Source organism: Orycteropus afer, unplaced genomic scaffold (assembly GCF_000298275.1).
Source record: "Orycteropus afer afer isolate SDZICR_OR568_19922 unplaced genomic scaffold, OryAfe1.0 scaffold00035, whole genome shotgun sequence".
Lineage (NCBI taxonomy): Eukaryota > Metazoa > Chordata > Mammalia > Tubulidentata > Orycteropodidae > Orycteropus > Orycteropus afer.
Window position 1 is genome coordinate 8,493,747 of NW_006921622.1, and position 26,877 is coordinate 8,520,623.

Below are 26,877 nucleotides of genomic sequence, written 5' to 3' on the forward strand. Positions count from 1 at the left end.
TCTCTCTCTCTTTCTCTCTCTATAAATATATATATATATATATATATACTTTGCTGGTTTTTGTGTTTCTCTAGAGAACCCAATCCAACACAACCTGGCAGTGCTTCTGTAAACATTACAGCTTTGGCAACCTTATGGGGCAGTTCTACTCTGTCCTGTAGGGTTGTTGTCAGTCAGAACCAGCTCCATGGCACACAACAATATAAACTAGAAGCAATGATGCAATCTGAGAAATACCTTGTAATAGTGTTACTGTTGTTGTTGTTGGGTGTCATCAAGTCGATTTTGGTTAGTTGTCTAGGTGGCTCCATGTGACAGAGGAGAATTGTCCTTAATGTTTTCCTGGTTACTCCTTACAGAAGGAGATCATCAGGTCTTTCACATCAGAGATGTTAGAAAAGTTTGAACCACCAACCTTTTGGTTAGCACCTGAATGCTTAACCATCATGTCACCGGGGCTCCTTTCCTTATAGTAGTATGAGCCCTTGCTATGTATTATTCTTCAGAGTTCCTATCCCATTTCAGTCAAAATACTCACCATACATAACTCATTTAATTCAATCTCAAAAGCAGATCCCATTATTATGCTCATGTTACTGTTGGGGAAACTGAGGCAGTAGCCAGTAAGTGTCAGACCTGGGATTAAACCCAGGCTGTCTGGTTCTAAAGTCAGTGAAACTAACCAGTATGGCACACTGCTGCTTGTTAAGAAAGCTAACTACTGGTCATGCTCAAATGTACCCCTGCATCATTATATCCTCTTATGTAGTCCACTGCATCCTAAGTTGATTAAAATCCTTTAAAATCAGATGTATCTTTGTATCACAGGCATCACCTCCTGTAGGAAGCCTTCACTCTTGATATTTTTAATTTCTAGTAGTATTTCTCATGGTTTATACTATATTTGTACAATTTTGATTATTAAATTTGGCTATAGATCCCCAAGGACAAAACCATGTCTAATTCTGCATGTAAACAGATGTTCAAGAAGTATTTGCTGAATGAATAAATGAGTTTAGTATCCTCGAGACAGCAACTTTTCTCCACTAACTCAAACAGTTATTTGTCCACTCTACATATTTCCCTAGGATTTTAGTAGCCAGCTTCTTTGAGTCTACATTCCATCATGATGTACCAAGGACAGAGTTATATGCACCTGGCACCATCCTAACTCTTGTTGCATCCAAGAAGGCTGAGAAGCAGATAAATCCTTTGACATTTTGACCCTACCAGTGTATGTTTAGAGTCCTTATTTATATTTCAAACAGATTTCTTTAAAAATTCGGTAAGATATTGTTAAAAATCATCTTCAACAAGAAGCCAATTAATAAATATAATTCCTTGGTCAGTTTTCTATAACCATTTCAATTATTTCCATTCTCTTTTACTGTTTATCCCATTGGCAATCATTCTTTTCCACATAAATTTTATAGCAAAGATATGATTCAGTCATGAATATTTTTGCCCAAATGAGATATTATCAGTAACCTCTTCATTCATTAAATGTTTTCTTTTGTGGCCATTCTTCCTCCCTCACCCAGTCTCTATAAAGAATATCTGCCAAGTATACTTGGCAGATTGAAATTTTACCAAAAGCATTTAATTCTTCACTTAATTTTATTTAGCATTAAACTTCACTTTTTGTAGTTTTAGCCACTGTTAGTTTTAATTTGGACTATTCTAACAGTAATATCGGGAGCTCTGGTAGCCTAGTGCCTAAGGCGCTTGACTGCTAACCAGAAGGCTGGCAGTTCAAACCCACCAGCCACTCCTCAGAAGGAAGATAGGGCAATCTACTTCTGCAGTGATGCTGCCTCAGAAACCCAAGGAGGGGTCACTATGAGTCGGATCCGACTCAACAGCACATAACAACAAGAACAACAGTAATATAATTATAAAATGGGTAAAACACATCTTGCTCTTGTTAGGTGCAGTCAGATAGGCTTCAGTTCATGGCAACTCCATCTGACAGAGTAGAAATGCCTCATAGAGTTGTCTAAGTGGCCAAGTCTTTCTCCAAAAGAGCCACTGGGTGAGTTCAAACTGCCAACTTTTGGGTTAGCAGGTAAGGACTTAACCACTGTACTACCTGCACTCCTTAAAAGACAAATGGTTTATATTTATTTTTCTCCAGTACATATGAGCAAGCACCCAAGTATGCAATGGAGTCAAAAGAAAAAAGTCCAAATGTCCTTGACTGTCAAGGACAGTCCCTTGTCAAAACTGTGGGCTACAATAGGGGGTTCTGGTACATGATAATGTCTGCTGAGTTGAAGCTACAAGAGTTGTCCTTTTCATTAGTGAGCTTAATCAAGTTTGGCCAATGGTTCCTTTACAATTGAGTGACCTGATTTGGAATGTAATTCCCTCAATAATATATAAATCACACATACACAAAGCACATGGCAATCGGATATTAGAATACATTATTCTCCACCAACCTGGCTATAGATTTCAGATGCTCTCTTGGCCCGAAGCATATCAGGAATATCCATGCTTATTTGCATCCCTTTCCCTTTAATTTCATTTTCTAAGTCTTTTTTATATTCTTTCTATGAAAACAGAAAAACCTTTTCAGAGCTTTGTCTAACCATCCATAGCAGTGTAGGTACTTATATATCTGAGTCTCAAAGACACTATGTATGTAAGACATGTCTGCAAATAAATAATTTCAAACATTAGAATTACCATTATACTGCACATTCACATAATTTCCACCTTAATACTCTATTTAAAAAGGTTTTTTTGCCCTAATTTTGGTTATATTACTTCCTTACCTGGCTGACCATTTCGGATGCTTTCTTAGCTCTCTGGATATCAGGAGTGTCTGTGCCCACCTGCATGCCTTTCCCTTTAATTTCATTCTCCAGATCCCTTTTATAGCCTTTCTGTGCAAAATAAGACATGCAATTAGAACTATAAAACAATCTGAAAACTTTTATTGAAAAACTGTAATGTCATTTGACATCAGGACCATGTCTTCAGGAGATAAACTAGAGCCTTACTTCTAACTACAGAACTAGAAAAAGTTTTAACTTATGGTAGGAACATGACTTGGAGTGACTTCTCACAAGGTTTGAATATGATGAAATTGATGAATTAGTGATTAATATATTGATAACTCAATTCTTAAGTATCAATAAAATGTGGTTGTAAAATTGCAACTTTTGCTAAGTGGTAAATTGTTGATTGCTTTCCTAGAATCCAGAGCCTTTTTTCCAGTTGACAGCTCCCTGATTTACTACTGGGCAATTCCTTCCTTGTCAATTCTAAACCATTCAGCTTGAGTGGGATTGGTCCAAGCCTTTGGGCCCAAACCTAAAAAAAAAAAAAACCAAACTCACTGCCGTCAAGTCAGATCCGATCCATAGCGACCCCTCCTTGGGTTTCTGAGGCAGCATCACTACAGAAATAGGTTGCCCAATCTTCCTTCCAAGGAGCGGCTGGTAGTTTTGAACCGCCAGCCTTCTGGTTAGCAGTCAAATGCCTTAGGCATTATGCCACTAGAGTTCTGATGGGGTTAAACCCCAACCCTGTCCTAACGTGACAGATTGAGTGACTGACGCATTTCTTCTTCCACAGGAGACAGCGGAAAAAACTATCTTTCCTGCTGGACATGAATGAAGGATGTAGCCTCTCAGAGCAGCTAACAGCTTCTTTGCAAATACCTAAAGAAAGCCGGCCTGAGAACTGAAAGACAGGAAGCAAATCTTGATCACATTGTTTGAGCCCTAGACTGAGCCATGCCTAAGGATAAATTCATTCCTACACTGTTTAGTTAGGGGGGAAAAAAAAAAAAAACCAGTTACAATCAAGTCAATTCTGACTCAGGTGATCTCATGTGCTACACAGGAGACTGTTTTTCACAGGGTTTTGGGTTTTTTTTTTCTTTTCTTTTTTTTTTTTTGCTGTAATCTTTAGAGAAGCAGCTCACTAGGCCTTTTTTCCCACAGTACTTCTGCTGGGTTCAAATAGTCAAACTTTTATGTTAGCTGTTGTTGTTAGGTGCCATCAAGTTGGTTCCAACTCAAAGTGATCCTATGTACAACGGAATGAAACACTACCCAGTCCTGTGGCAGCCTCACAATCCTTGTTATACCTGAGCCCATTGTTGCAGCCACTGTGTCAATGCATCTTGTTGAAGGCCTTCCCCTTTTTTGCTGACCCTCTACTTTACCAGGCATGCTATCCTTCTCCAGGGAATGGTCCCTTCTGACAACATGACCAAAATAGGTGAGATGAAGTCTGGCCATTCTCACTTCCAAGAAGCATTCCAGCTGTACTTCTTTCAAGACAGATTTGTTAGTTCTTCTGGCAGTCCATGATCACAAATCATTTGTGCCACCCAGAGACCTCCTTTAGTCAGCAACAATAAATTACCTGCTTTGCTTAACCCAACTTGAGTTAGATTCTGTTACTTACAAAAAAGTCACAATTGACACAAACATATTTTAAGACACTCTTGTCACATTTAAAAACTAATAAACATAAAATTCAGCAAGATGCACACTTCTATGTGTACTTCTCTATATTTATATCATTCTTTAATAAAAATCAGGGCTTTGAACCATTCAAAATGGTTCAGCAATTGCCATCATAACCAAGGGCCACATATCATTGCCTAGCAACAAAATCTGTTGCCCATAGTATTTTGACCCAAGCAGGAAATAAGTAGCTGTGGACCACTCAAAGATGATGGCTCTTTGAATGTGTGTTGCTCTCCAGAATCCTGTCCATAAGCTAACCTCCCACACGAGGCTCTTGAGACATTCAGAGGAAGGACTGTGGCAGGACTTTTGAAGAACATTATCAAGAGAAGAGAATTTGGAGAGTTTATTTAAGTTATTGCTTAAGGGGTATAAATTTTCTGTTTGGGACAATGGAAAACATTTGGAAATAGGTAGTGATGATGGTTCCACAGCCTAGTGAATGTAGTTAATGTCACTGAATCTTCCACTTAAAAAATGGTTAAAATGGCAAGTGCTTTGGTAAGTACATACATACATTCACTAGCCACTCCTCAGAAGGAAGACTGGGCAATCTACCTTCATAGAGATAACACCTCGGAAACCCAAGGAGGGGTTGCTATGAGGTAGAATTGACTAGACAGCAGTGATTTTATACATATAAACAGATATATAGGTATATATATTTACATATACATATATAAGTATATATCTTTCCCAATAAAATTTATTTAAAAAATAAAAAATTCCAAAATATAATTTTCAAATAGCTTTCAAAATTATAATTCTTACCATGTATGTATATGCTCAGTTTTTAGTAAAATTTGTTTAAAATCCCCCAAAGAAGCCACTCATTTGAAGGACAATATATGTAGAAACTGAGGAAGTGAGCACAGATGCCAAAAAGGAACCATAGAAGTATGTCATTTAATTTTCCACTATAAATTTCAAATCTAAAATATTCTCAAGCACACAGAGACTACATAGTACACTAATTATTTATTGTTGTATGACAAAACACCCAAAACTTAGAAGACTTAAAAGAACAACAAGATAGTGGCTGTATTCCAAGGGGGTAAATCTAAATAGACAACTGCTTTTAGACCCTCTGCTAGAGTCAAGTTTGCTAAAGTCCCACTAACTTAAAGTCACTTAGTCAAGACCATAGATACTGGAAGGTTTAACTATCTGGGGCCATTAGTATAATAATAATAGAGCTGATTCCTCTATGTCTATTTTCCTCTCAGATTCTCAATAACTAAATTTGCACTATTTTTCTAATACAACCCAAAGAACATAGAGAGATCTAAATCAGCATATCCCTTTAAAAAAAAATTGGAAATAAATTTTATTTGCCTTTGGTTATAACACACGAGTCTGAAAATCTATGAAATGAGTTAAAATCTTAGCAAAGTTTGCTCAATTTTTAAAAAAAACTTTCTGAAGAGTTTTATTTATCAAATCATTTGGATATATATTGCTTAGGTTTTGTTTAGTTTTGTTAATATTTTATTGTGGTTTAGGTGAAAGTTTACAGAGCAAATTAGTTTCCTATTCAGCAGTTTATACACAGATTGTTCCTTGACACTGGTTGCAATCCCCACAGTGTTTCAGCACTTTTCCATTTTCAATTTCATTTGCCCATTTTCATTCACTCATTTTCCCTGCCCCTTTCTGTCTCCTTAACTTTGCTTCTAGGCAAATGCTACTCTTTTGGTATCATATTTTTTTCTGAAAAACATGCTCCTCTTGGGTGTAACTGTTCACTTTATAAGCCTGTCTTTTATGTGGCTCAAAGGTGGCCACTCTGGGAGTGGCTTCAGTTCTAAGTTAGAAGCGCATCTAAGGCCCAAAGTCTTGGTGGTTTCACCAGTCTCTGTTACATCAGTAATTCTGGTCTTCTTTACAAATCTGGATTTCCTTCTACCTTCTTCTCCCACTCCCACAATCCAGCACCTTTGATTGCAATCCTGATCACAGCAGTCAGTGTTACTAATTGGGCACCATGTAGTTCTTTTCATCTCCGATTAGTGGAAGCTATGGTTCATATGGTCAATTAGGCCTCTGGACTAATTGTTTCCTTGAATCTTTGGTTTTCTTCACTCTTCTTTGCTCCAGACAAAAAGAGACCAATAGTTGTAACTTAGAAAGCTGTTTACAAGCTTTAAGATACCAGTTGCTACTCACTAAAGTAGGATGTAGAACACTGTCTTTATGGACTATGTTATGCCAATTGACTGAGATGTCTCCTGAGATGTGGTACCTAGCACACAAATCCAGTATCTCAGTACCAGGAAGCATATGATTATGGCTAAGAGATTTTCATGACTGTGCTCCATGTGCTCTATTATATACATGGGTGTATTTGCAGCATCCACCACTCGTCTGTCAGTTTGTCATACTGTGGTGGCTTGTATGTTGCCATGAGGCTAGAGGCTATGCCACCGGTATATCAAATACCAGCAGGGTCACCCATGGTGGACAATTTCTGCAGAGCTCCCAGACTAAGAGAGACTTGGAAGAACAAAGGAGCTATCCACTTATCAAAGAATTGTCCAGTGAAAACCTTATGATTAGCAGTGAAACACTGTCTGTTATATTACTGGAAAAAATTAATAAACAGTCCTGAAATACTGTCTGCTATAGTGCCAGATGATGAACCCCTCAGGTTGGAAGGCACTCAAAATGTGGCTGGGGAAGAACTGCCTCCTCAGAGAGAGACTACCTTAATGACATGGATGGAGTAAATCTTTCAGGACCTCCCTTTGCTGATGTGGCTTGACTCAAAATGAGAACAAACAGTTGCAAATATCCATTAATATTTGGAATATGGAATGTATAAAGTATGAAGCTAGGAAAATTGGAAGTTGTCAAAAATGAAATGGTACGCATAAAGATTGATATCCTAGGCATCAGTGAATTGAAATGGACTGGTTTTGGCCATTTTGAATCAGACAACCATATGATCTACTATGCTGGGAGTGACGGATTGAAGATGAATGGTGTGGCATTCATCATCACAGAGAATGTTTCAAGATCTATCATGAAGTACAATGCTGTCAGTGATAGGATAATATCCATATGCCTACAAGGAAGATCAGTTAATACTACTATTATTCAAATTCATGCACCAACCACCAAAGCCAAAGATGAGGAAATTGAAGACTTTTACCAACTTCTACAGTATGAAATTGACCAAACATGCAATCAAGATGTGTTAATTATCACTGGTCACTGGAATGCAAAAGTTGGAAACAAAGAAGAATCACCAGTAGTTGGAAAATATGGCCTTGGGGACAGAAATAATGCTGGAGATCATATGAAAGAATTTTGCAAGACCAATGACTTATATTCATTGCTAATATCTTTTTTCAACAACATAAATGGTGGCTATACATGTGGACTTCACCAGGCAGAGTACACAGGAATTCTCCCTCAACAAGATGGATAGACACAGTGGCTGCAAGGATGGTTAAGGTATAATAAGGATTGCGAGGTTGGCACAGGACTGGGCAGTGTTTCGTTCTGTTGTACACAGGGCCACTAGGGATCATGACCAACTTGATGACATCTAACAACAACAACAACGTTTGCAGCATGTACAAGTATGTATGTAGGAATATCTACTCCCAACCCTATATGAATGTAGGTATACTCCTATACACTCTCCTATCCCTGTTCAACTTAAATAACCACCTATTTATCCATACATACATTTTTATTTATTATTACTATTGTTGGAAGGAGCTCTGGTAGCATAGTGCCTAAGGCATCTGACTGCTAACCAGAAGGCTGGTTGTTCAAACCCATCAGCCACTCCTCGGAAGGAAGATGGGGCAATCTACTTTCATAGTGGTACTTCCTCAGAAACCCAAGGAAGGGGTCGCGATGAGTCGGGTCTGACTTGACGGCACACAACAACAACAACAACAACTTGTTTTTGATCTGTGCCATCATTGCTAGTGTGAGATTGTATTTCATTCTAGTTTTGATTTGCATCTCTCTAATGGCTAATAAGGAGCCCTGGTAGCATAGTGCCTAAGGCACTTGACTGCTAACCAGAAGGCTGGCGGTTCAAACCCACCAGCCACTCCTCGGAAGGAAGGTTGGGCAATCCTACTTCCGTAGTGATACTGCCTCGGAAACCCAAGGAGGGGTCGCTATGAGTCGGGGCCGACTCGATGGCAAATAACAACAACAACAATGGCTAATAATTGTGGGTAACTCTTCAGTATTTGTTGGCTGCTTGAGTGACTTCTTTGGTGAAATACATGTTCATGTCCTTTGCCAATTTTTTAATTGGATTGCCTTTTTGTTATTGAGGTGTGCGGTGTAGTAAATTACTTAGTGTGGCTTTTCTACCGATAAGTCTTTGTAAACTCTAAGGTGGGAATTGCTATTAGCTACGGAGGAGATCCAGATTTTAAAGTCACCCACCTGGGTTATTTCTGTTGGGCGTGGCACAATACAATGTTCTGGGAAGTTCCCACTCTCTCTCACGTGCTTAGAGTTCTGATGCTGTGATTGGCTAGTTTGACCACCCTTCCAGGCTCAAAAGGAGGCCTCCTGGAGGCAGAACTCTCTCTGACTGCTGGTGGAGGAAGACGTGCTGCCGAAAGAGACATGCACCCCTGAAAGAGACACGTGCTGCTGGGAAAGAGCCGCAAGAGACACGCATCACTGAGTGAGACACCGAGGGACCAGCACTGCTGGAAAAGAGACTGTGAGAGACTCTTGGCTGAGGGACGGTGGGCTGGGAGAGAGACTGAGCGTTCTTCCTGGACTTGAGTTGTAGCCTGGTGCTTCCCTAATAAACCCCATAATCTGTGAGTTCTATGTGGCCACTGCAGTGAATTATCGAACCCAGAAGAGAGGTGGTGGGTGCTTTGGGAGGAACGGTTGGTAAAAGGGCTGGAGGGAGGCAGCATGTCTGGCCTTGCAGTAATAGGCCTTGGGTTACTGCTGGTAATCCTGCCTTCCCCTTGTAGGGTTGGAGGAGGTCAGAACATGTGGCCTCCTTGTCATTTTTGCAAGGTGTTAGTGTTTTCTATACATGTTGGAGGTTACACCCTTGTCAAATATATCATCAAAAATAATTCCCTGGCATGATGTCTTTTCTTAATCTTCTCAAGCAGTCTTTTGGTGAGCACAGGTTATTTGATTTTTAGGAGGTCCCAAACATCTAGTTTATCTTCAGCTGTCTGTGCATTTTTAGTCATGATTGATTAGTCTACTTATGCCGTAAATTACCCTCAGTTTGCCCCTATTTTTTCTGCTATGATCTAAAGATCATAGATTTAGATTTAGGTTTTACATTTTTACATTTAAGTCTTTGATCCATCTTGAGTTAGTTCTTATGCATGGTGTGAGGTATGGATCCTATTTCATTTTTCTGCAAATGGGTATCCAGTTTTTCTAGCACCATTTGTTAAAGAGTCTATCTCTTCCCTATTTAATAGACCATGACCCTTTGTTGAATATTAACTTCCCATAGGTAGACGGATTTATTTCTGGGTTTTCAGAATTTTTCAATCTGTCCCATTGGCTTATGTGTCTGTCACTGTACCAGTACCACACTGTTTTGATGACTATAGCTATATAGTAGGTTATAAGACCAGGCAGTAATAGGCCTCTTACTTTGCTTTTCTTTTTTAGTAATGCTTTACTTATCTAGGGCCTGTTTCCTCTCCACATAAAGTTAGTGATTAGTTTTTCCATCTCATTAAAGAATGCTGTTAGAATTTCAACTGGAATTGCATTATAGTCTACCCTCTGTATCCATGGGTTGCAAATTGGAGGATTCAGCCAACCGCAGATTGAAAATATTCAGAGAGAAAAAAGCTGGTTAAAAAATCAGTTAAGTCATTCAGAGCAAAGAAAATCAAAGATGCACGGAAATAATTAGTTCAAAGGACTAATGAACCATGGGAGCCCCAGCCTTCAAGACATTGAAAACAGAAGAACTAGACGGTACCTGGCTTTAACTGCTGACAGATCTGAAAGGGATCACAATAGGTGGTCCTGGATAGAGTGGGAGAAAAATGTGGAACAAAACTCAAAATTATAAAAAAACAAAACACAGTCTTACTGGTTTGATAGAGAGTGGTGGAACCCTTGAGAGTATGGCCCTTTGACACCTTTTGTGGGAGCAAAGGTTATGTGTCACCTTGGCTGGGCCTAGTTTTGAGTGGCTGAGCAACTGGATGAAGTGATTCCCCATGATGAGACTGGTAAGCAACTCCACGGTGGAATCTGCTGTGAGCAGGTAAGTAGCTGCCTTAGTGATGTGGTCTTCTCCCAGTATATAAGAGGCTTTGAAAAAGGTCTCTGAGATTTTTGGCATGCTTGGACCCTGCATGTACCCAAATCTTCATTCAGCACCTTGCCACGTGGCTTGTTGTTCTTTGAACTATTTCTAGACTTGAACTAGTGGCCTGCCATGTTGCTAAATAATCTTGGGACTGTGCCATTTTACTTGTTGACCTTGGATTTGTCAGCCTCAGCAGCCAGCAGGTGCTTGAGTTAAGTCCATGGGCCAGGAACAAGAGGCAGAGTGGAAGCCCAAGATCAAGGGACCTTCACCCAGTCCCTACAGCTGGCATTCTGAACTCAGACTTCTAGTCTCCTAAACTGTAAGAGAATAAACTCCTGTTTGTTAAAGCCATACATTTGTAATATGTCTGTTATAGCAGCTCTTGAACCAAAACACCTTGAAAGCTTGGAACTGCACTCACCCAAATCACAAATGAAAAAAAAAGGGGGGGGGCAATTGACTGGTCAAAACAATCCCTGAAGCCCAAAGGCTAAGATGGCTAGTAAAGTGCTATTTACATTGCATTTATATAGTTTTAAGTATTATAAGTAATCTAGAGATAATTTAAGGAGCTCTGGTGTCATGGTGATTAAGGCATTTGGCTGCTAACCAAAAGGTCAGTAGTGAGAACTCACCAGCTACTCCATGGAGAAAGATGAGACAGTCTGCTTCTGGTAAGAGTTACAGTCTTTTTTGCAGTCATTGCCATGAGACAAAATATGTGTGAACTACTATATGGAAAATGAACCGTTCTGTAAACTTTCACCCAAATCACAAAAATTAAAAAAAAAAAAAAAAGATTTACAGCCTTAGAAACCCTATGGGGCAGTTCTACTCTGTCCTAAAGGGTCACTATCAGTTGGAATTGCCTCAATGGCAGTGGGGTTTGGTTTAGAGATGATCTGAAGTATACAGGACGATATGCGCAGGTTATATGCAAATATTACAACATTTTATATAAGGAATTTGGATTTTGATATCTGCAGGTGGTCCTAGAACTAATCCTCCCATGGATATTGAAGGGCATTGTACATCTATAAATAGTTTTGGGTAGTACTAACACTTTGATAATGTTAAGTCTTCCTATCCATGGGTATGGTATGCTCTTCCATTTATGTAGGTCTCTTTTGGTTTCCTGCAGTAGTGTTTTTGAAGTTTTCTTTGTATAGTCTTTTATGCATCTCTAGTTAGGTTTATTCCTGAGTATTTTATCTTTTGAGGGTTGTAAATGGTATTGTTTTCCTTATTTCCTTTTTGGAGTTATCTTTATTTTAGTGTTAAGGAATCTGGTTTTTTTTATGTTGATCTTGTACCCTACCACTTTGCTAAATCCTTCTATCAGTTGTAGTAGCTTTCTTGTAGAGTCTCTTGGATTTTCTATGTAAAGGATCATGTCATCTGAAAATGGGGATAGTTTTTATTCTTCCTTACCAATTTCAATGCCTTTTGTTTCCCTTCCTTGCATTTTTGCTCTAGCTAGGAATTCTAGTACAATATTAAATAAAAGATGGTGATAATGAACATCCTTGCCTGGTTCCCATTTGTAAGGGGAATGCTTTCAGTCTCTCTCTGTTGAGAACTTTGTTGTCCGTTGGCTTTCTGTATATGACCTTAATTATGTTGAGGAATTCCCCTTTTATTTGAATTTTGCTGAGAGTTTTTATCAGGAATGGATGTTGCACTTTATCAAATGCCTTTATTTCATCAACTGAGATGATCATGTGATTCTTTGTCTTGGTTTTATTTATGTGGTGGATTATGTTGATTGATTTGCTAATGTTGAACCACCCTTTCATACCTGGTATGAATCCCACTTGGTCCTGATGTATTATTTTTTTGACATGCTGTTGCATTCTGTAAGGAGTTCTGGTGGCATAGAGGCTAATGCATGTTGCTAATCAGAAGGCCAGCAGTTCAAACCCACCAGCTGCTCCTTGGGAATAAGATGAAGTAATCTATTTCTGTAAAGATTTACAGCATTGGAAACCCAATGAGGGTTGCTATGAGTTGGAACTGACTCCATGACAGTGGGTTTGGTTTGGTTTGGTTGAATTCTGTAGGCTAGAATTTTATCTATATTCATAAAAGAATACTGGTCTATAATTTCCTTTTTAGGTGTCTGTCCCTGGCTTTCATATCAGGGTTATGGTGGCCTCAAAGAATAAATTTGGGAGTAGCCCTTCCTTTTCTATGTTCTGAAATAGTCTGAATAGAATTGGTGCAACTCTTCTCTAAATATTTGATACACTTCCAGTGACGTCATCTGGGCCAGGGCTTTGTTTTGTTGACAGTGTTTTATTTATTTATTTTTTTTTAATCAGCTATTCAATTTCTTCTTTGATGATAGGTCTGCTCTAATTTACTACCTCACTTTATGTTAGTTTAGATAACAAATGTGTTTCTAGAAATGTGTCCATTTCTTCTAAGTTTTCAAATTTGTTAGAGTATAGGTTTTCACAATATTCTGTTATGTCCCTTTTTATCTCAGTTGGTTCTGTTGTCATGTCACCCATCTAATTTGTTATTTTTGTTATTCGCATCTTCTTTCTTTTCCTTTGTCAATTTGGCCAGTGCTTTGTCTATTAAGATCCTCTCAGAAACCAACTTCTAGTCTTGTTGCCTCTTCCTATTGTTTCTCTGCTTCTTTTATTTCTGTTCTAATTTTTGTTAGTTCCTTTCTTCTGTTGACTGTAGGCTTCTTTTGCTGCTCTTTTTCTATTTGTTCAAGTTGTAAGGATAAGCTATTGACTTTGGCCCTTTCTGATTTTTTGATGTGTGTATTTATTGCTATGAATTCTGTGAGCACTGTATTTACTATGTCCCAAAGATTTTGGTACACTGTGTTTTCATTCTCATGTCATCCTAGGATTTTTTTTTTTCCATTTTTAATTTCTTGTATTACCTAGTGTTTTTTAAGCAAGGTGGTTTTCAGTTTCCCTGTGTTTGACTGTTTTTTTCCTTGTTCTTTCTGTTACTGATTTCTAGTTTTATAGTGCTATGATCAGAGAAGATGCATTGTAGTATTTTGATATTTTTAAATTTATTCAGGCCAGCTTTTTGGCCAACTATATGGTCTATTCTGGAAAATGTTCCCTGTGCTCTGGAGAAGAATGTGTACTATATTGCTGTTGGGTAGAGTGTTCTGATACGTCTAGGAAGTCAAGTTGATTGATTGTGTTATATCATTCTTCTGTATCTTTGTTGAGTTTATTTTTAGTTGTTCTGTCCATCATCAAAAGTGGTATGTTAAAGTCTCCTACTATTATTGTAGAACTGTTTATTTTTCTTTTCAATTCTGTTAGAGTTCCCCCCACCCCAATGTATTTTGGAGCTCTGTTATTGGTTGTGTAAATATGTATTATGGTTATGCCCTCTTGGTGGACTGACCCCATAATCATTATATAGTACCTTCCTTAGAAGCTCTGGTAGTGTAGTGCCTAAAGCACTGACTGCTAATCAAATGTTTGTTTGTTCAAACCCACCAGCCACTCCTCGGAAGGAAGATGGGGCAATCTACTTCCGTAGTGATACTGCCTTGGAAACCCAAGGAGGGTTGCTATGAGTCGGGTCCGACTTGACAGCACATAACAACAACAACAGTATCTTCCTTGTCTGTTATGATGGAGTTTGATTTTATTTTATCAGAGATTAATTTTACCACTTCTGCTCATTTTTTATTACAATTTGCTTCCTACATTTTTTTCAATCCTTTCATTTTTAACCTATTTATGTCTTTGTGTCTAAGATGTGTTTCTTGTAGGCAACATATTGATGGTTTGTATTTTTTTATCTTGAGACCATACAACGAAAACAGTTACCATTTCCATGTTAATCTCAATAGATGACATTCAAGTTCTATTAAGAAAGTTAGAACTATAGATGTGCCAAGATAAGATAAATATTAGATACCTAATTCTAAATAGCATCATACCATACCACCAACATGATTTATCCTTAAGGGGTAAACACCATGAAAACATTTATAGTAGCCTAGATTAATACAGAAGGCAACGATGTTCAGTGTTGGCATTCTTGCCTTCTACCTGAGAATTCCTGGCCACTGCATCTCATGCACAACTACCACTCAACTGTCAGTGGAGCCTTGTGTGTTGCTGTGATGCTCAACAGGTTACAGTGGAGCTTCTAGACTAAGATGGAGTAGGAAGAAAGGGCTGGCAATTTATGCCCAAAAATCAGCTATTGAAAGCCTTATGGATAACAGTCAGATCTGCAACTCATCATGGGATGGCACAGGCCAGGGCAGCATTTTGTTCCATTGTGCATGGGGTCACCATGAATTGGAGACTAACTTAACAACGGCTAACAACAGATTAATGTAAAAGTTGTTGCATAAGGTGGTAAGGTAAAAAGGTGCATGTGTTACACTAAAATGCCGTTTCCCATGTTTCCTTTAATATATTTAAAGGATATTAGCATGACAAAAACAGAATGTAAATTTTCAAATAATCATGGTGATTTGGAGTATTTTCATTCAGTTCTCTTAAACCAGCCACAAAGATTTGGGAAATTCCATGTACCAATCCAACAGCTAATATGATGTATTAAGTTCCAAAATTATGTAATTCTGTTTCTCCAAACTAGAATCAATAAGAATAGGAAAATACAGGGAGACAGATTTCAACTCAGTACAAAGAAGAATTTTTTAACAGTTTCATCTGCCCAATAATGAAACATACCACTCCATGAAGAAGTAAGATTTATAAAATCGTAATAGAAACTTGAAGACTGATAGTAGAGACATGTCCCAAAATCATGCAAAGACAGAGGTAAGTGTTTACACAAATTACTGCCAGTTTGCTTGGGAACTCAATGAAACCAGGAAATGAAAACAACAATAAGAATTCCAAGGTCTGTACCATTCACTCTACTAACCTCACAAGCTATCTCTGAAGCTTTTATGGCCCGCTGTATTTCAAGGGTGTCAGTGCCAACTTGCATACCCTTCCCTTTAATCATTAACTCCAGGTCCTTCTTGTATTCTTTCTGGGGGGAGGGAAAAAAACACAGCATTATACAACATTTAGACACTTTATGGACAAACCTATATCTATATTTGACGAAACTGAAAAATGGTTAAACATATTTAAAAACAAAGAAAACGTAACTCATTTTGTACTGTGAATGGTCACCTAGTAACTAAATTTTGAGAAGCTTAGACCTATAATCCCTATTCTCACTGAAGGTTATATAAACACTGAAGATTTTTACTATAAAAAGGCAATTGCCAAAGTGAGAATCTTCAATGACAAGTGTCTTGAGGCTGGGAGCTGGGTGCCGGGGAGGAGGGTGCACAGGTTGATGTTGTACCAATAAGACTGACTTTGAGGTCATAGCATCCAGTAGCTGTGTGATGCTGGGGATGCTTCTTGATATTTCTGAGCCTTGGTTTATTCATCTAAAAATGTGGATAATAATACCTCTAATGCAGGGTCACTGTGAGAATATTGAGAAAGCTACAGCACAGTGCCCAGCTCAGAGGAGGTACTCAGTAACTGACAATTTATGTGACCACATTTGGCTGGTCTCTACTATTGAGAAATTTTCCACATGTTAGTGATAAAGTATGACAAGATTTTACTCTAAATGTGGAATGGACATACCACTATAACAGAACTTGTGGAGAAGGGATTATGTAATAACAATATCAGCCAAAGCCATCACCGTAGACATATGTTCTTTTTACCAGACCAGATCCATTTCATGTCTTCTGGCAAAGAGCTCCACAATTTTCTTTTGGGGAATTACCTTGACTAACTATTTTTAATACATATACTTTGGGATGGATTGATTTCTACCTCTTTCCTATTCATCATATATATTTTTAATTGTATTAAAATATTTTTTAATATTGCCTCTAACCTATTTAAAAAGCATTAATATGGCCAAACCTGAATGTAAATTAAGAAAGAAAAAAACACAGTAACAATTTAGAATAATTTATACCTATAACACTTTGTCAAACTACACAGAAAGTAAACTAAACAAATGTGGCCATGAGAGCCATACTAAGCCAATCAGCATACTTTTCTCCCCAACCCCAGGACACAATGATTGGGTCAGAAGTAGACATATGACTGAGGATGATCCAATGAGATTCTTTAACTGAAGTTATAAGAAAACATGCTCACTTCCCACTGGGACTGCTAACTGTAGAAATTAGTTATCAAGTTGTTAACAGAGGCCACCACATAGAGACAGCCTTCCAAGAATAAAGCCAAAAGAGAACATAACAATACTGAAGAGATGAAAGAAAGGGAGACACTGATATCGCTTGAATTCCAACCTAAAGCAAGCTTGACCTCGAGACTTCCATTCTGTAAGCCTTGCTTAACACAAGTTCAGTTCTGGGTTTCTATTGTTGTCAACCTAACTAATAGGGTCATCAACAACATCATCACCACAGTTTATGAACATATGGGGGTAAGTCTTTCATTTTTTCAGTTAAATTCAGCAAGGTGCCTCTCAAACCACAAAGCCATTATTTAAGACCAACGTAATGATATAACATAAGAATTAAAGGACAGAAATCATCTCAGAGATATTTCATTCCTTCTTACAAAGTTCATGTGAAGTGTGCAGCAGCCACTCTGAAGGTTTAACTAGGTTCATTCACCCATCTAAGCAAGGCCTGGGAGAGTCACTGAATTATGACCAGCAGAGAACATGAGTTTTACAACTGGCAGTTAATGATGGACCATGCTTGCAGATGTTCCCAGTCTTCCACCTTCACTTGCTTAAATGATCAAATTCAATCTCATGAAATAATTTTTATGTGAGTATTATCTACATGAATTGTTTTCTTTTATACATCTTCTCTAAAATGAAGAAATGGCCTTTTCTTAAATACCATGAGAAAATAGATACCGAGAGGCTTTTTATTTTTTTATTCACTGACTGGGAAAAGACTACTGGAAAATAGCAGCTTGCAATCATGCACACATAAAAACTGTGGAACACATATAATCTCTGTGAAAGTTTTACAGATAAGGAAATCAGGTGACTATTCATACTTTCTAAGTTGTAAATATATACACTCACCTCACTAGCCATTTCACAGGCTCGTTTTGCTCTTTGTATATCAAGAACTTCTGAACTGAGTTCCATTCCTTTCCCCTTTATTTCATTTTCCAGATCTTTCTTATATTCTTTCTATGAGACAGAATATTACAGCTCAATATTTACTGGGCAACACTTTATCTGATGTACTGTTTTACATGTTTTCCAGGTACCACAGAAGGAAAAATTATTTCTAGAGAGAATGAATCAGATTGTCAAGTGTCATGCTTCTTATCTCCTACGGAGACTTCATTTTCTCCTCTAGTCATATTTAGTGTGGCTTCCAATACTATCAGTCTTTTTCCTTTCATCCTTTTTCCCAATATGTTTTTATACCATATTAGATTTTTTTTCAAGATGTTTTTCCTTTAAATGGTGAGGAAAATCTTAGAAATACATGATTATTTGAAATATTTCTTTAAAAACTGTCTATAAAATGTGAATCACCCAAAGAACATAGTTGAAAAAGAATCAAAAGGTACAAAATCAAAAGGATTGATATAGCCAGAGGTTTTTTAATAATAATAATGATAATAATAATAAAGGTTCAATTATTATAAAAAAATTGAATAATGTCCTAAAAATTGATAATACACAGTTTAGAATTTCACCTCTTTTAATATTTGACTTGAAGTAGATCCAAATCTTCTATATTAATATTTCCTTTCAACTTAGAAGTTACATTTATAACTAACTTCAAAAAAGGATGATGAAACACCCTTTAATGATAAGAAATCAGGTTCCAGTTCATTTCATGTTATTTTCTCTTTGTCCAGTATAATTAAATTAGCTGGTCCTCTGTTTAACTAATAGCCTACTGGCTATTGCAATGACCTGCATGTAATTTTGGAAAGAGCTCTGGCATCAAAAGACCTGGATGGAGGTCAGAGTCCTTTTACTTATTTTGTCACGTGACCTCAAGAGGACTTTAAGTAACTGAGTCTTGATTTCTACATTGGCAAAACAAAAATAAAAATACTTGCTCTGCCAATGTCCAAGGGCAATTGGGGCAATAAAATGAAATGAAGTATAAAATGATACTTTGAATGTTCTAAATGGTAATGTAAATGTAAAAAATCATTATGATTATGTAGAGAAGACTACTTGAAGTCAATTTAAAGCTAAATGCTTACATGTAGAAAGAGAAGTTACAATTTCATTAAGTCACCAAGAAACCTTTTTTCAAATCAAGCATCTCTACAGCTTAATTAAAATATTTTTAATCATAGTCTTCTAGATCTTTTCCTATACTGATTCTGCATCCATAAGGCCCACCCTTAAAAAAGAATAGTAATAATAAACTCAATGGCATGTATATTAAAGTCATTTATGGATCTCAAAACAGAGCTCATATTGTCACTTGTATGTAAATGAGGAAACAATTCCTCTTTTTAAAAAATCATTTATATAGTGCATATTTTCTAATGGAAAGTAGCAATATTAGGAAATTGTCATTTAATTAAAATGATAGCTACAGTTTGACCTCTAGCACACATATGTTGTTGTTGTTACGTGCCGTCGAGTCAGCCCCGACTCATAGCGACCCCTCCTTGGGTTTCCGAGGCAGTATCACTACGGAAGTAGGAATGCCCAACCTTCCTTCCGAGGAGTGGCTGGTGGGTTTGAACTGCCAGCCTTCTGGTTAGCAGTCAAGTGCCTTAGGCACTATGCTACCAGAGCTCCTCTAGCACATATCTAGCAGAGAGAAAAAAAAATTCTCATGACAAAACTTGTTATTAGCAGTAAGAAAAAAAAAAAATTGAACTGTGCTTGAACCTGAGGGTCCCCAAAAGAAAGGATGTAGATGATTCTTTGCTTCCTGACCACCCCATTCCTTGAATGACAGTGGTTCAGCTTTCAGAAAGTTTACAGGCACTGGAAGTGAGTAAACACAGGGTAGCAAGAGAACACTTCATAAACTACATGCCTATTTCACCAAACATACTGACAACAGTTATATTAAATTCCAAAAAAAAAAAAAAAAAAACACACAGTTAAACGGTCAAAGTCTGTTGCCATTTTCTTATTAAAGAAGTTCATGATCATACAGCTCTATATAGGTAATTTATTTTGCTGGCTTAAGACAATTCTTTCAGGAATAATTTCTTCACTTCAAAAAATGTAAGATGAACTGAAGTCTTCTAACATATTCCTGTATCCCTTTAATGTAAAGGTAATTTTCTCAAGCAGAGTTGGAAGAGATCCAAGCTATCTTCCAGCCATTGAAAGAAAACTTGTCAAGGGATGTACACTGAGCATGACATGTTCAAGTGTTAGATTTGAAGGCTTAAATATTTAACAAATGTAATATATTTACTGTGAGCCTAAATGGACCTTTAAATTAGGAAATAAAATCCTCCTGAGAATAACTTAAAATGAAAAATGTATATGCTCAATATATTACTTTCCCTACTTAAAACACAGACCTTTTATAAATTATGTACCATTTTTCTCGACCTTCACAATTAACCACCTCATTTTTGATATCAAATATCCATTAAGAATATGCAGAAAAAAGCTGGTTCTCATACATGTTTTCACAATGCCTCGACTTGAAAGAATCAAGCTTGCCCCACCCATCTTCAAAACATTTTTTAAAAAACTCCTATACAGCTATAAAACTAACTACTTACAAAATTTCTGAGCTATAACCAAACCATAAAATCACAATATATATTTTTCAAGTTCTTCCAGAAAATCTGGATAATTTCTTCATGCAACTTTAAATGGAAACATTAACACACACTTTCCTGTTTTGAATGAAAATACAAAACTTTATAAATAAAGGTGAAAATGAAAGAAACAGTAAGGGTTAATACCACAAACACTGAATTAGTTGAGAATTGTTCAGAATAAATATTTCCTATTATTTATTTTGTTCTTTTTGAGATATTTAATAATAAATAAAAGGATCATACCTCCTTCAGAAGGTTGGTGATGTACTTTACATGTAAAAATTCTGGCGTCTTGTCTAAATCCAGTGATGACCTTCCTTTAATTTCCTTCTCAAAATTCTCTCTATATACTTTCTATTAAATAAAACAACAAAAATATTTTTAAATTTTAGAAATATTAGTGAGGACTAAAATGATGTTGAAACAACAGTTCCAAGGACAATAGAAAAGTAATTCTGGGCTTTTTTAAATAAATAATAAAAATAAATATTTGAATAATCAAGTCTTTCCTTCCTCTGGGAGAGCCTTCTGAGTAAGGCAGCTTGGCATCTTATTATGTCTGTGAATATTTAACATCAGGATATTCTGGGAAGAGAACCAATCAAATAGGCTATCTGACTGGATCACCTATTTAGTTCACTCACAAGGGAGGGAATCCAGTCGGGGGAGGGGGGTGAAACCACCCATTGGAAGAATACCTGGTGGCGCAGAAGCCTGGAAAAATCAATGCAGCAAGTTCCCACCATCTCTCTCTCTCTCTCTCTCTCTCTGTCATGTCATTTCTAAAATGTAATGGGAGTTGTGATAGTTAGAGCTGTGTGTCAACTTGGCAGGACCCCAGTTCTGTGTGGTTGTTCCCATGATGGGATTGGATGCCTGTGTTCTGAGTGGCCAATCTGTTTAAGGGGAGTTTTCCTAGGGGTGTGGCCTGCCTCTAGGATATCCAGGGACATCCTGGGAAGAGAGACATTCTTCTGTGGATCGGAATTCTGTTGTGCTGCCTACCACTGTCCGTGAGTGAGCAGTCCACTGTTCAGCCTGGAGATCTTGGATTCGTCATTTGTTGGAGTCAACAGCCAGTGTACTGCCTGCCAGCCTTGAGCTTCTTGGCCCCTGCAGGGAAAAGTCTCCAGCCTAATGTTTGCTCCAGGAACTTTGGACTTGCTGGCTTCTATATGTCTGTGAGCCATTTTCCTAAGATAAATTTCTCTCTCTCTTTATATATACATAAGCTTTGCTGGTTTTTGTTTCTCTAGAGAAACACAGAAGTTGAGGAGGTAGTATTTTTCCTTTAATGATCTTGGCATTCTGTGGAGTTTGAAATGAATCAAGTTACAGTGCGAAGAGAATTATCTTGAACCTGATACATCATTCTTCAGATACATTGGTAACAAGAAATGAAAGGGGTGCTGACAGTTGATTACAGAAGGTCTAAATCCACATCCCTACTTGACCCTTTGACATGATCTGACACTCTTCAGTTATGGGTCTCTAAGTTTTGGCCTTTGAATTACTTATTTGAAAATCCATGTCAGTGTAAGCTTCATGACTATAAAAATAGTCTCTCTAAACAACAAAAAAACCTATTTTTGTGCAGATTTACCTGACAAATAAGGGCCCAAATTTTACCAGCCAAACACTTTATTCAAATTGCATTACAAAGATAATTGAAACAAATAAATTCTGTAGGAAGTTACTATTTTTGCAAAGTGGGAAGCTATTTCTAGGTTTATTTCATACTTATTAAAACCAAAGTAAACTGCCATTAAGTGGATCCTGACTCCCATTGGGTTTCTGAGGTGGTAAATCTTCATGGAAGTAGATTGTCCAGTCTTCCTTCCATGGAGTTGTTGGTGAATTTACACCGCCAACCTTCTGGTTAGATGTCAAATGCCTTGGGCACTGTGCCATCAGATTAAAGAGATAGGTAATTCATAAATAAAGAAATTCTCAAAACCCTAAGGGAGGATAGGAGAAGTATGCTGTTGCCTCACTTGACACTTGACATATGGCTACTGAACAAATAATGTGTGTAAAGCCACAAGGAAAGGCCACAAGGATGGTTTGTACATATTAAAGTCTAATAATGCCAGTAAGAGATTGTATTGAGAATATCCTGAATTAAAGGAAATATAGATATACCAAAGAACAATGATGAGAAACTGTCCTCCTCTTTATATGAAAATAATTAAGAAAACATAAGGCTAAATGTAGGACATCTCCAGATTCCAAATGTGTGTGTGGACAGATAGAAAGATAATGGACTGAATTCAGATCTTTCACTTTGAAAAGCTCTTCTTCTCTGAAAAATACTATTTTACTGAAGAAAATCATTAAAGAAGGTTGATTATGAACTAGAAATGACCAATACATAAAGAGAAAAAACAAAAGTTCTTGGTATATTTTTTGTTAGGAGAGTTATATTTGTGAAACAGAAGACAATAAACTTTTAAAAGTCAGATTTAGAGACTTCCTTTAAAAAACACACTGACTGAACATATCTCTGTCATAAGAACACCACGAGATAAGTATAATTAGAGGCCATTATAAAAACAGCAGTGGTTTTCACTAGATTGTACTTAGCTTTCCATGTAAGAGACTCCTCAAGAACCTTATAGTTAAGCCTACCTCTTAAGAATAAAAACCATCTCTAAGACAGTTTTCTCTGTATCTACTTCATTTGCCCTATATTTAATAACATCTTTCATATCACATTTGTCTAAGATTTTTTATAGCATTTTAGAGTACAAACTTGGTCCAAAGCTATTTTCTATAGAAGATTTCTCTCTCTGCAAGCCCTGCTGAGCAAAATTGTAATTGCTGAGCCTAAAAAGCTAATAGCCAATGGCTATAATTAAAATGAAAACACATCCTTTGCAAAGGATAATTCACCCCTAGTAACAATACCAGAAAGGAGAATAGCAAAAATTGAAAGCCAATATTAACAAAAGGCTCACAGTCTTCAATTTAAATTAATCCCCCAGAATATGACCACAATTAAGCATTAAAGCTGTTTATACCTGATGTCAAAACAGTCAATCACAAGCAATTAACTTATACACTTGACTTTTTTTTTTTTTTTTTAGTTTTCAACACTTTTTCCTTTTGTATCATGTAGACATGTAATGGTATAAACAATCTGCTAGTCATATTGGACTTTCAAGATCTACATGCTTCAGGGAGGTATATCTATGCAAAAACTATAGCTCTTTTTTTAGTGCTAAGAGTATCTTTAAGTTACTACCAATCAGCATGGAGAAATTCGGCTTGGGGAACTTCTTCTTCAATGCGAAAAAAAAAAATCAACTAAGGGTTTTATGCAAATAAAGGCAACTTTAGTCTACTCTGTCCAATGTTCTACAAGAAACAAGTGGATATGATTTGTATGGTTTTAAGTCTAAAGAATATTAGATTCCTTCAGTGGAGTCAGTGCTTCTCAAAGTGCTGTCACTGGATCACCTATGCCAGAAACTCCTTGTGAGAGTTGTTAAAACATGATTCCCAAGACCTACTGAAGCACACTCTCCTGAGGCAGCAACCTGGGAATATGCATTTTAAATAAGCTTCCCAAGTGACTTATCCACAGAAGAATTTGAATACTACCTCTATTAGGGATAAATAAGGGGAAGGAAAATATGATAGAATGGAAGAATAGAGAAAATCAAATAGAAGGAAAGAGGAATAAGGGACTGTTTCTCTCTGGGAATAAGACAAGAAAGGTGCAGCACAGATACCAAAATAACAACATCCTGGGGCTTCATAGAAGAAAAATGAAAAAGCTCAGTATCTCAATAAAGTAGGAGGTGTGATTATTGGTGAGACCCAGGGACCAGGAGCAAGAGCTAGACAGTGAGGCCTATATATAGTACAGAGTCTGGAGGCTCAATACCAGAGTTTAAGTTAGCCCCACCACTAACCAACTACCCAAGCTTGGCTCAATCTTGCTTAATCTTCTCAGCCCTAAGAAAGGGATGTTGTTGTTGTTGTTATGTGCCATCGAGTCAGACTAGACTCATAGAAACCCCTCCTTGGGTTTCCGGGGCAGTATCACTACAGAAGTAGATTGCCCAACCTTCCTTCCAAGCAGTGGCTGGTGGGTTTGAACCGCCAGCCCTCTGGTTAGCAGTCAAGTGCCTTAGGCACTTAGCACCAGTAATTTTCTTGCTGAGTCTTTGGGATTTTCTACGTATAGCGTCATAGCATCTGCAAAAAGAGATAATTTTACTTCTCCTTGGTCAATCTGGACGCCTTTGATTGCCCTTTCTCGCCTTATTGCTCTTGTTAGGACTTCCAATGCAATGTCTGTCCTGGTTCCCTGGTGCCGCTCTGACAGGAATACACCACAAATGGGACGCCTTGATCAAACAGGAGTTTATTCTCTGACAGTTCAGGAGGCTAGAAATCCGACTTCAAAGTGTCAGGCTCCAGGGGCTGTATGAAAGCTCCTTGACCTTGGGCTTTAGCTTTGCCTCCTGTTCCCGGCCCACTGGAGCTAGAGGTTTCTCTTCACTCAGGCAGCTACTGGTCATAGAGGCTGACAAGCCCAAAGTTGATAATCAGCCCCTATTTCACAGGGTGGATATGAAGTTCAAATGAACAGGAAAGCACAGTTAAGTAATAAAGAGCCTTGGAAATAGTCTGGGAAAACAAAAACCTTGACATCATCTTAACGAAAAAGGGCACATTCAGCAGGAGTTAGAGAATAAACTAGATAAAGAAAAGAGAGACTATAATGAAAGATGGAGATTTAAAATTCTAGATCATACAGTAGTTATTTCTATTTCAGAAACACTGTGTTAGACTATATTAATCATGAATTGTAAGTTCCAGGATCTGTTGGTGAGAAAGCAAACTAAGAGTAGGAAAAAAAACAAGGAACCTTGAGGCTAGAAGGGTAAAAGTGTCTTCAGCATGAGTATTTATGTTGTTCAAGATCAAAGATCAGGGAGGAGGTAAATGGAGATGGAGGCACAAGAGGGCCTGGATAAGACTGGGCAGACCAGAAAGGCTGATCCCACCCTCTTGATGTTTTCAGAACAGGAAAGTGATTTTTGATCCCAATGTCTTTCATACAGTCTTAAATTTCCAAAGAATCGAAATAAAAGCATCTTGACAGTTCATGAAAGCAGAAATATTGCTCTGGACGGTAGAGCAATAAAATTGCCATATTATTCCTCTAAAACAGGGTAAAATGAATTGGAAGTCTGGCTTTTGCCCCGTCAAAGTCCCCACTGCAATGGAAAATAACAGGGAGGCTGTAAAGGATACAACACCTTGGGTGGTACACATGGATAGCGTGCGTGGCTGCTAACTGAAAGGCTGGAGGTTCAAGTCTGCCCAGAGACTGCTCAGAACAAAGGCCTGCTGATCTACTTCTGAAAAACCAGCCACTCACAACCCTATGAAACACAGTTCTACTCTAACCACAAGGCGTCACTATGAGTAGGAATCCACTCAATTCCACTTTTTTTTCTTTTTAATTTAAAGAATGCATACAACACATACTGTTCTCTAAATGCAAAAAAGTTATTCCATTAAAAGATGTAGCATTAAATATAACTTCTTGTAAGACTTCTTAAGTTTGCCCAAATTTTCCAGTTCTGTCAATTCCATTAAAACAAAAGGCCAACTTAGTCAAAATATTTACTTCACTGTCTTGGTCAAATTCTCCTTTATAGGCTTAAACCCATTGCCATCAAGTCAATCTCAACTCACAGCGACCCCCACTGGGTTTCCAAGGCTGTAAATCTTTATGGAAATAGATTGCCTCATCTTCCTCCCATGGAGCAGGTGGTGGGTTCGAACCACCTACCTTTTGGTTAGCAGCCCAATGCCTTAACCACAACAACACAAGAGCACCTTTACAGGCTTAAAAAAGGTATGAAAAATAAAAGTTATTATTTTCTCCTCTCATTTGAAGATTAAATTAACCAGCTTTAACCAATAAACAGTACCTGTGTGCCCTTTTCACAAGAAGACAAATTAGATTTCAACAGAAGCACATATAATGGTAAAATTCCTACAGAATTTTTTTGTGTCCAGAAATTATCATTTTCCCCTTTCAAGATGATGCTCACTGAGCAAGCCAAGAGTAGTTTTGGGGCTGCAAATGATACTACTGCCCACTATTTTTGTCCCTGTGAAGTAATACCCCATGGTAGCCACAGGATTTGGGTGGAGCTGCAGACAAAACCTTCTGTGTCTGACTACTAAATAAAGTTTGTTGTTGTTGTTATGTGCCATCGAGTCGAACCCAACTCATAGCAACCCCTCCTTGGGTTTCCAAGGCAGTATCACTACAGAAGTAGATTGCCCAACCTTCCTTCCGAGGAGTGGCTGGTGGGTT

The 26,877-nt window shown here is 37.6% G+C and overlaps 1 protein-coding gene across 1 annotated transcript in view; it reads right to left on the reverse strand.

The window, feature by feature from the left end:
- The window catches only part of NEBL (nebulette), a 183,457-nt gene that overhangs the window by 77,312 nt on the left and 79,268 nt on the right, over window positions 1–26,877 (reverse strand). The window contains exons 12-16 of the mRNA XM_007936355.2: window positions 20,775–20,885; window positions 17,839–17,949; window positions 15,673–15,783; window positions 2,778–2,888; window positions 2,442–2,552 (exon numbers count right to left, since the gene is read on the reverse strand). Coding sequence (XP_007934546.1) covers window positions 2,442–2,552; window positions 2,778–2,888; window positions 15,673–15,783; window positions 17,839–17,949; window positions 20,775–20,885 — 555 coding nt within the window. The remainder of the gene's footprint in view (window positions 1–2,441; window positions 2,553–2,777; window positions 2,889–15,672; window positions 15,784–17,838; window positions 17,950–20,774; window positions 20,886–26,877) is intronic.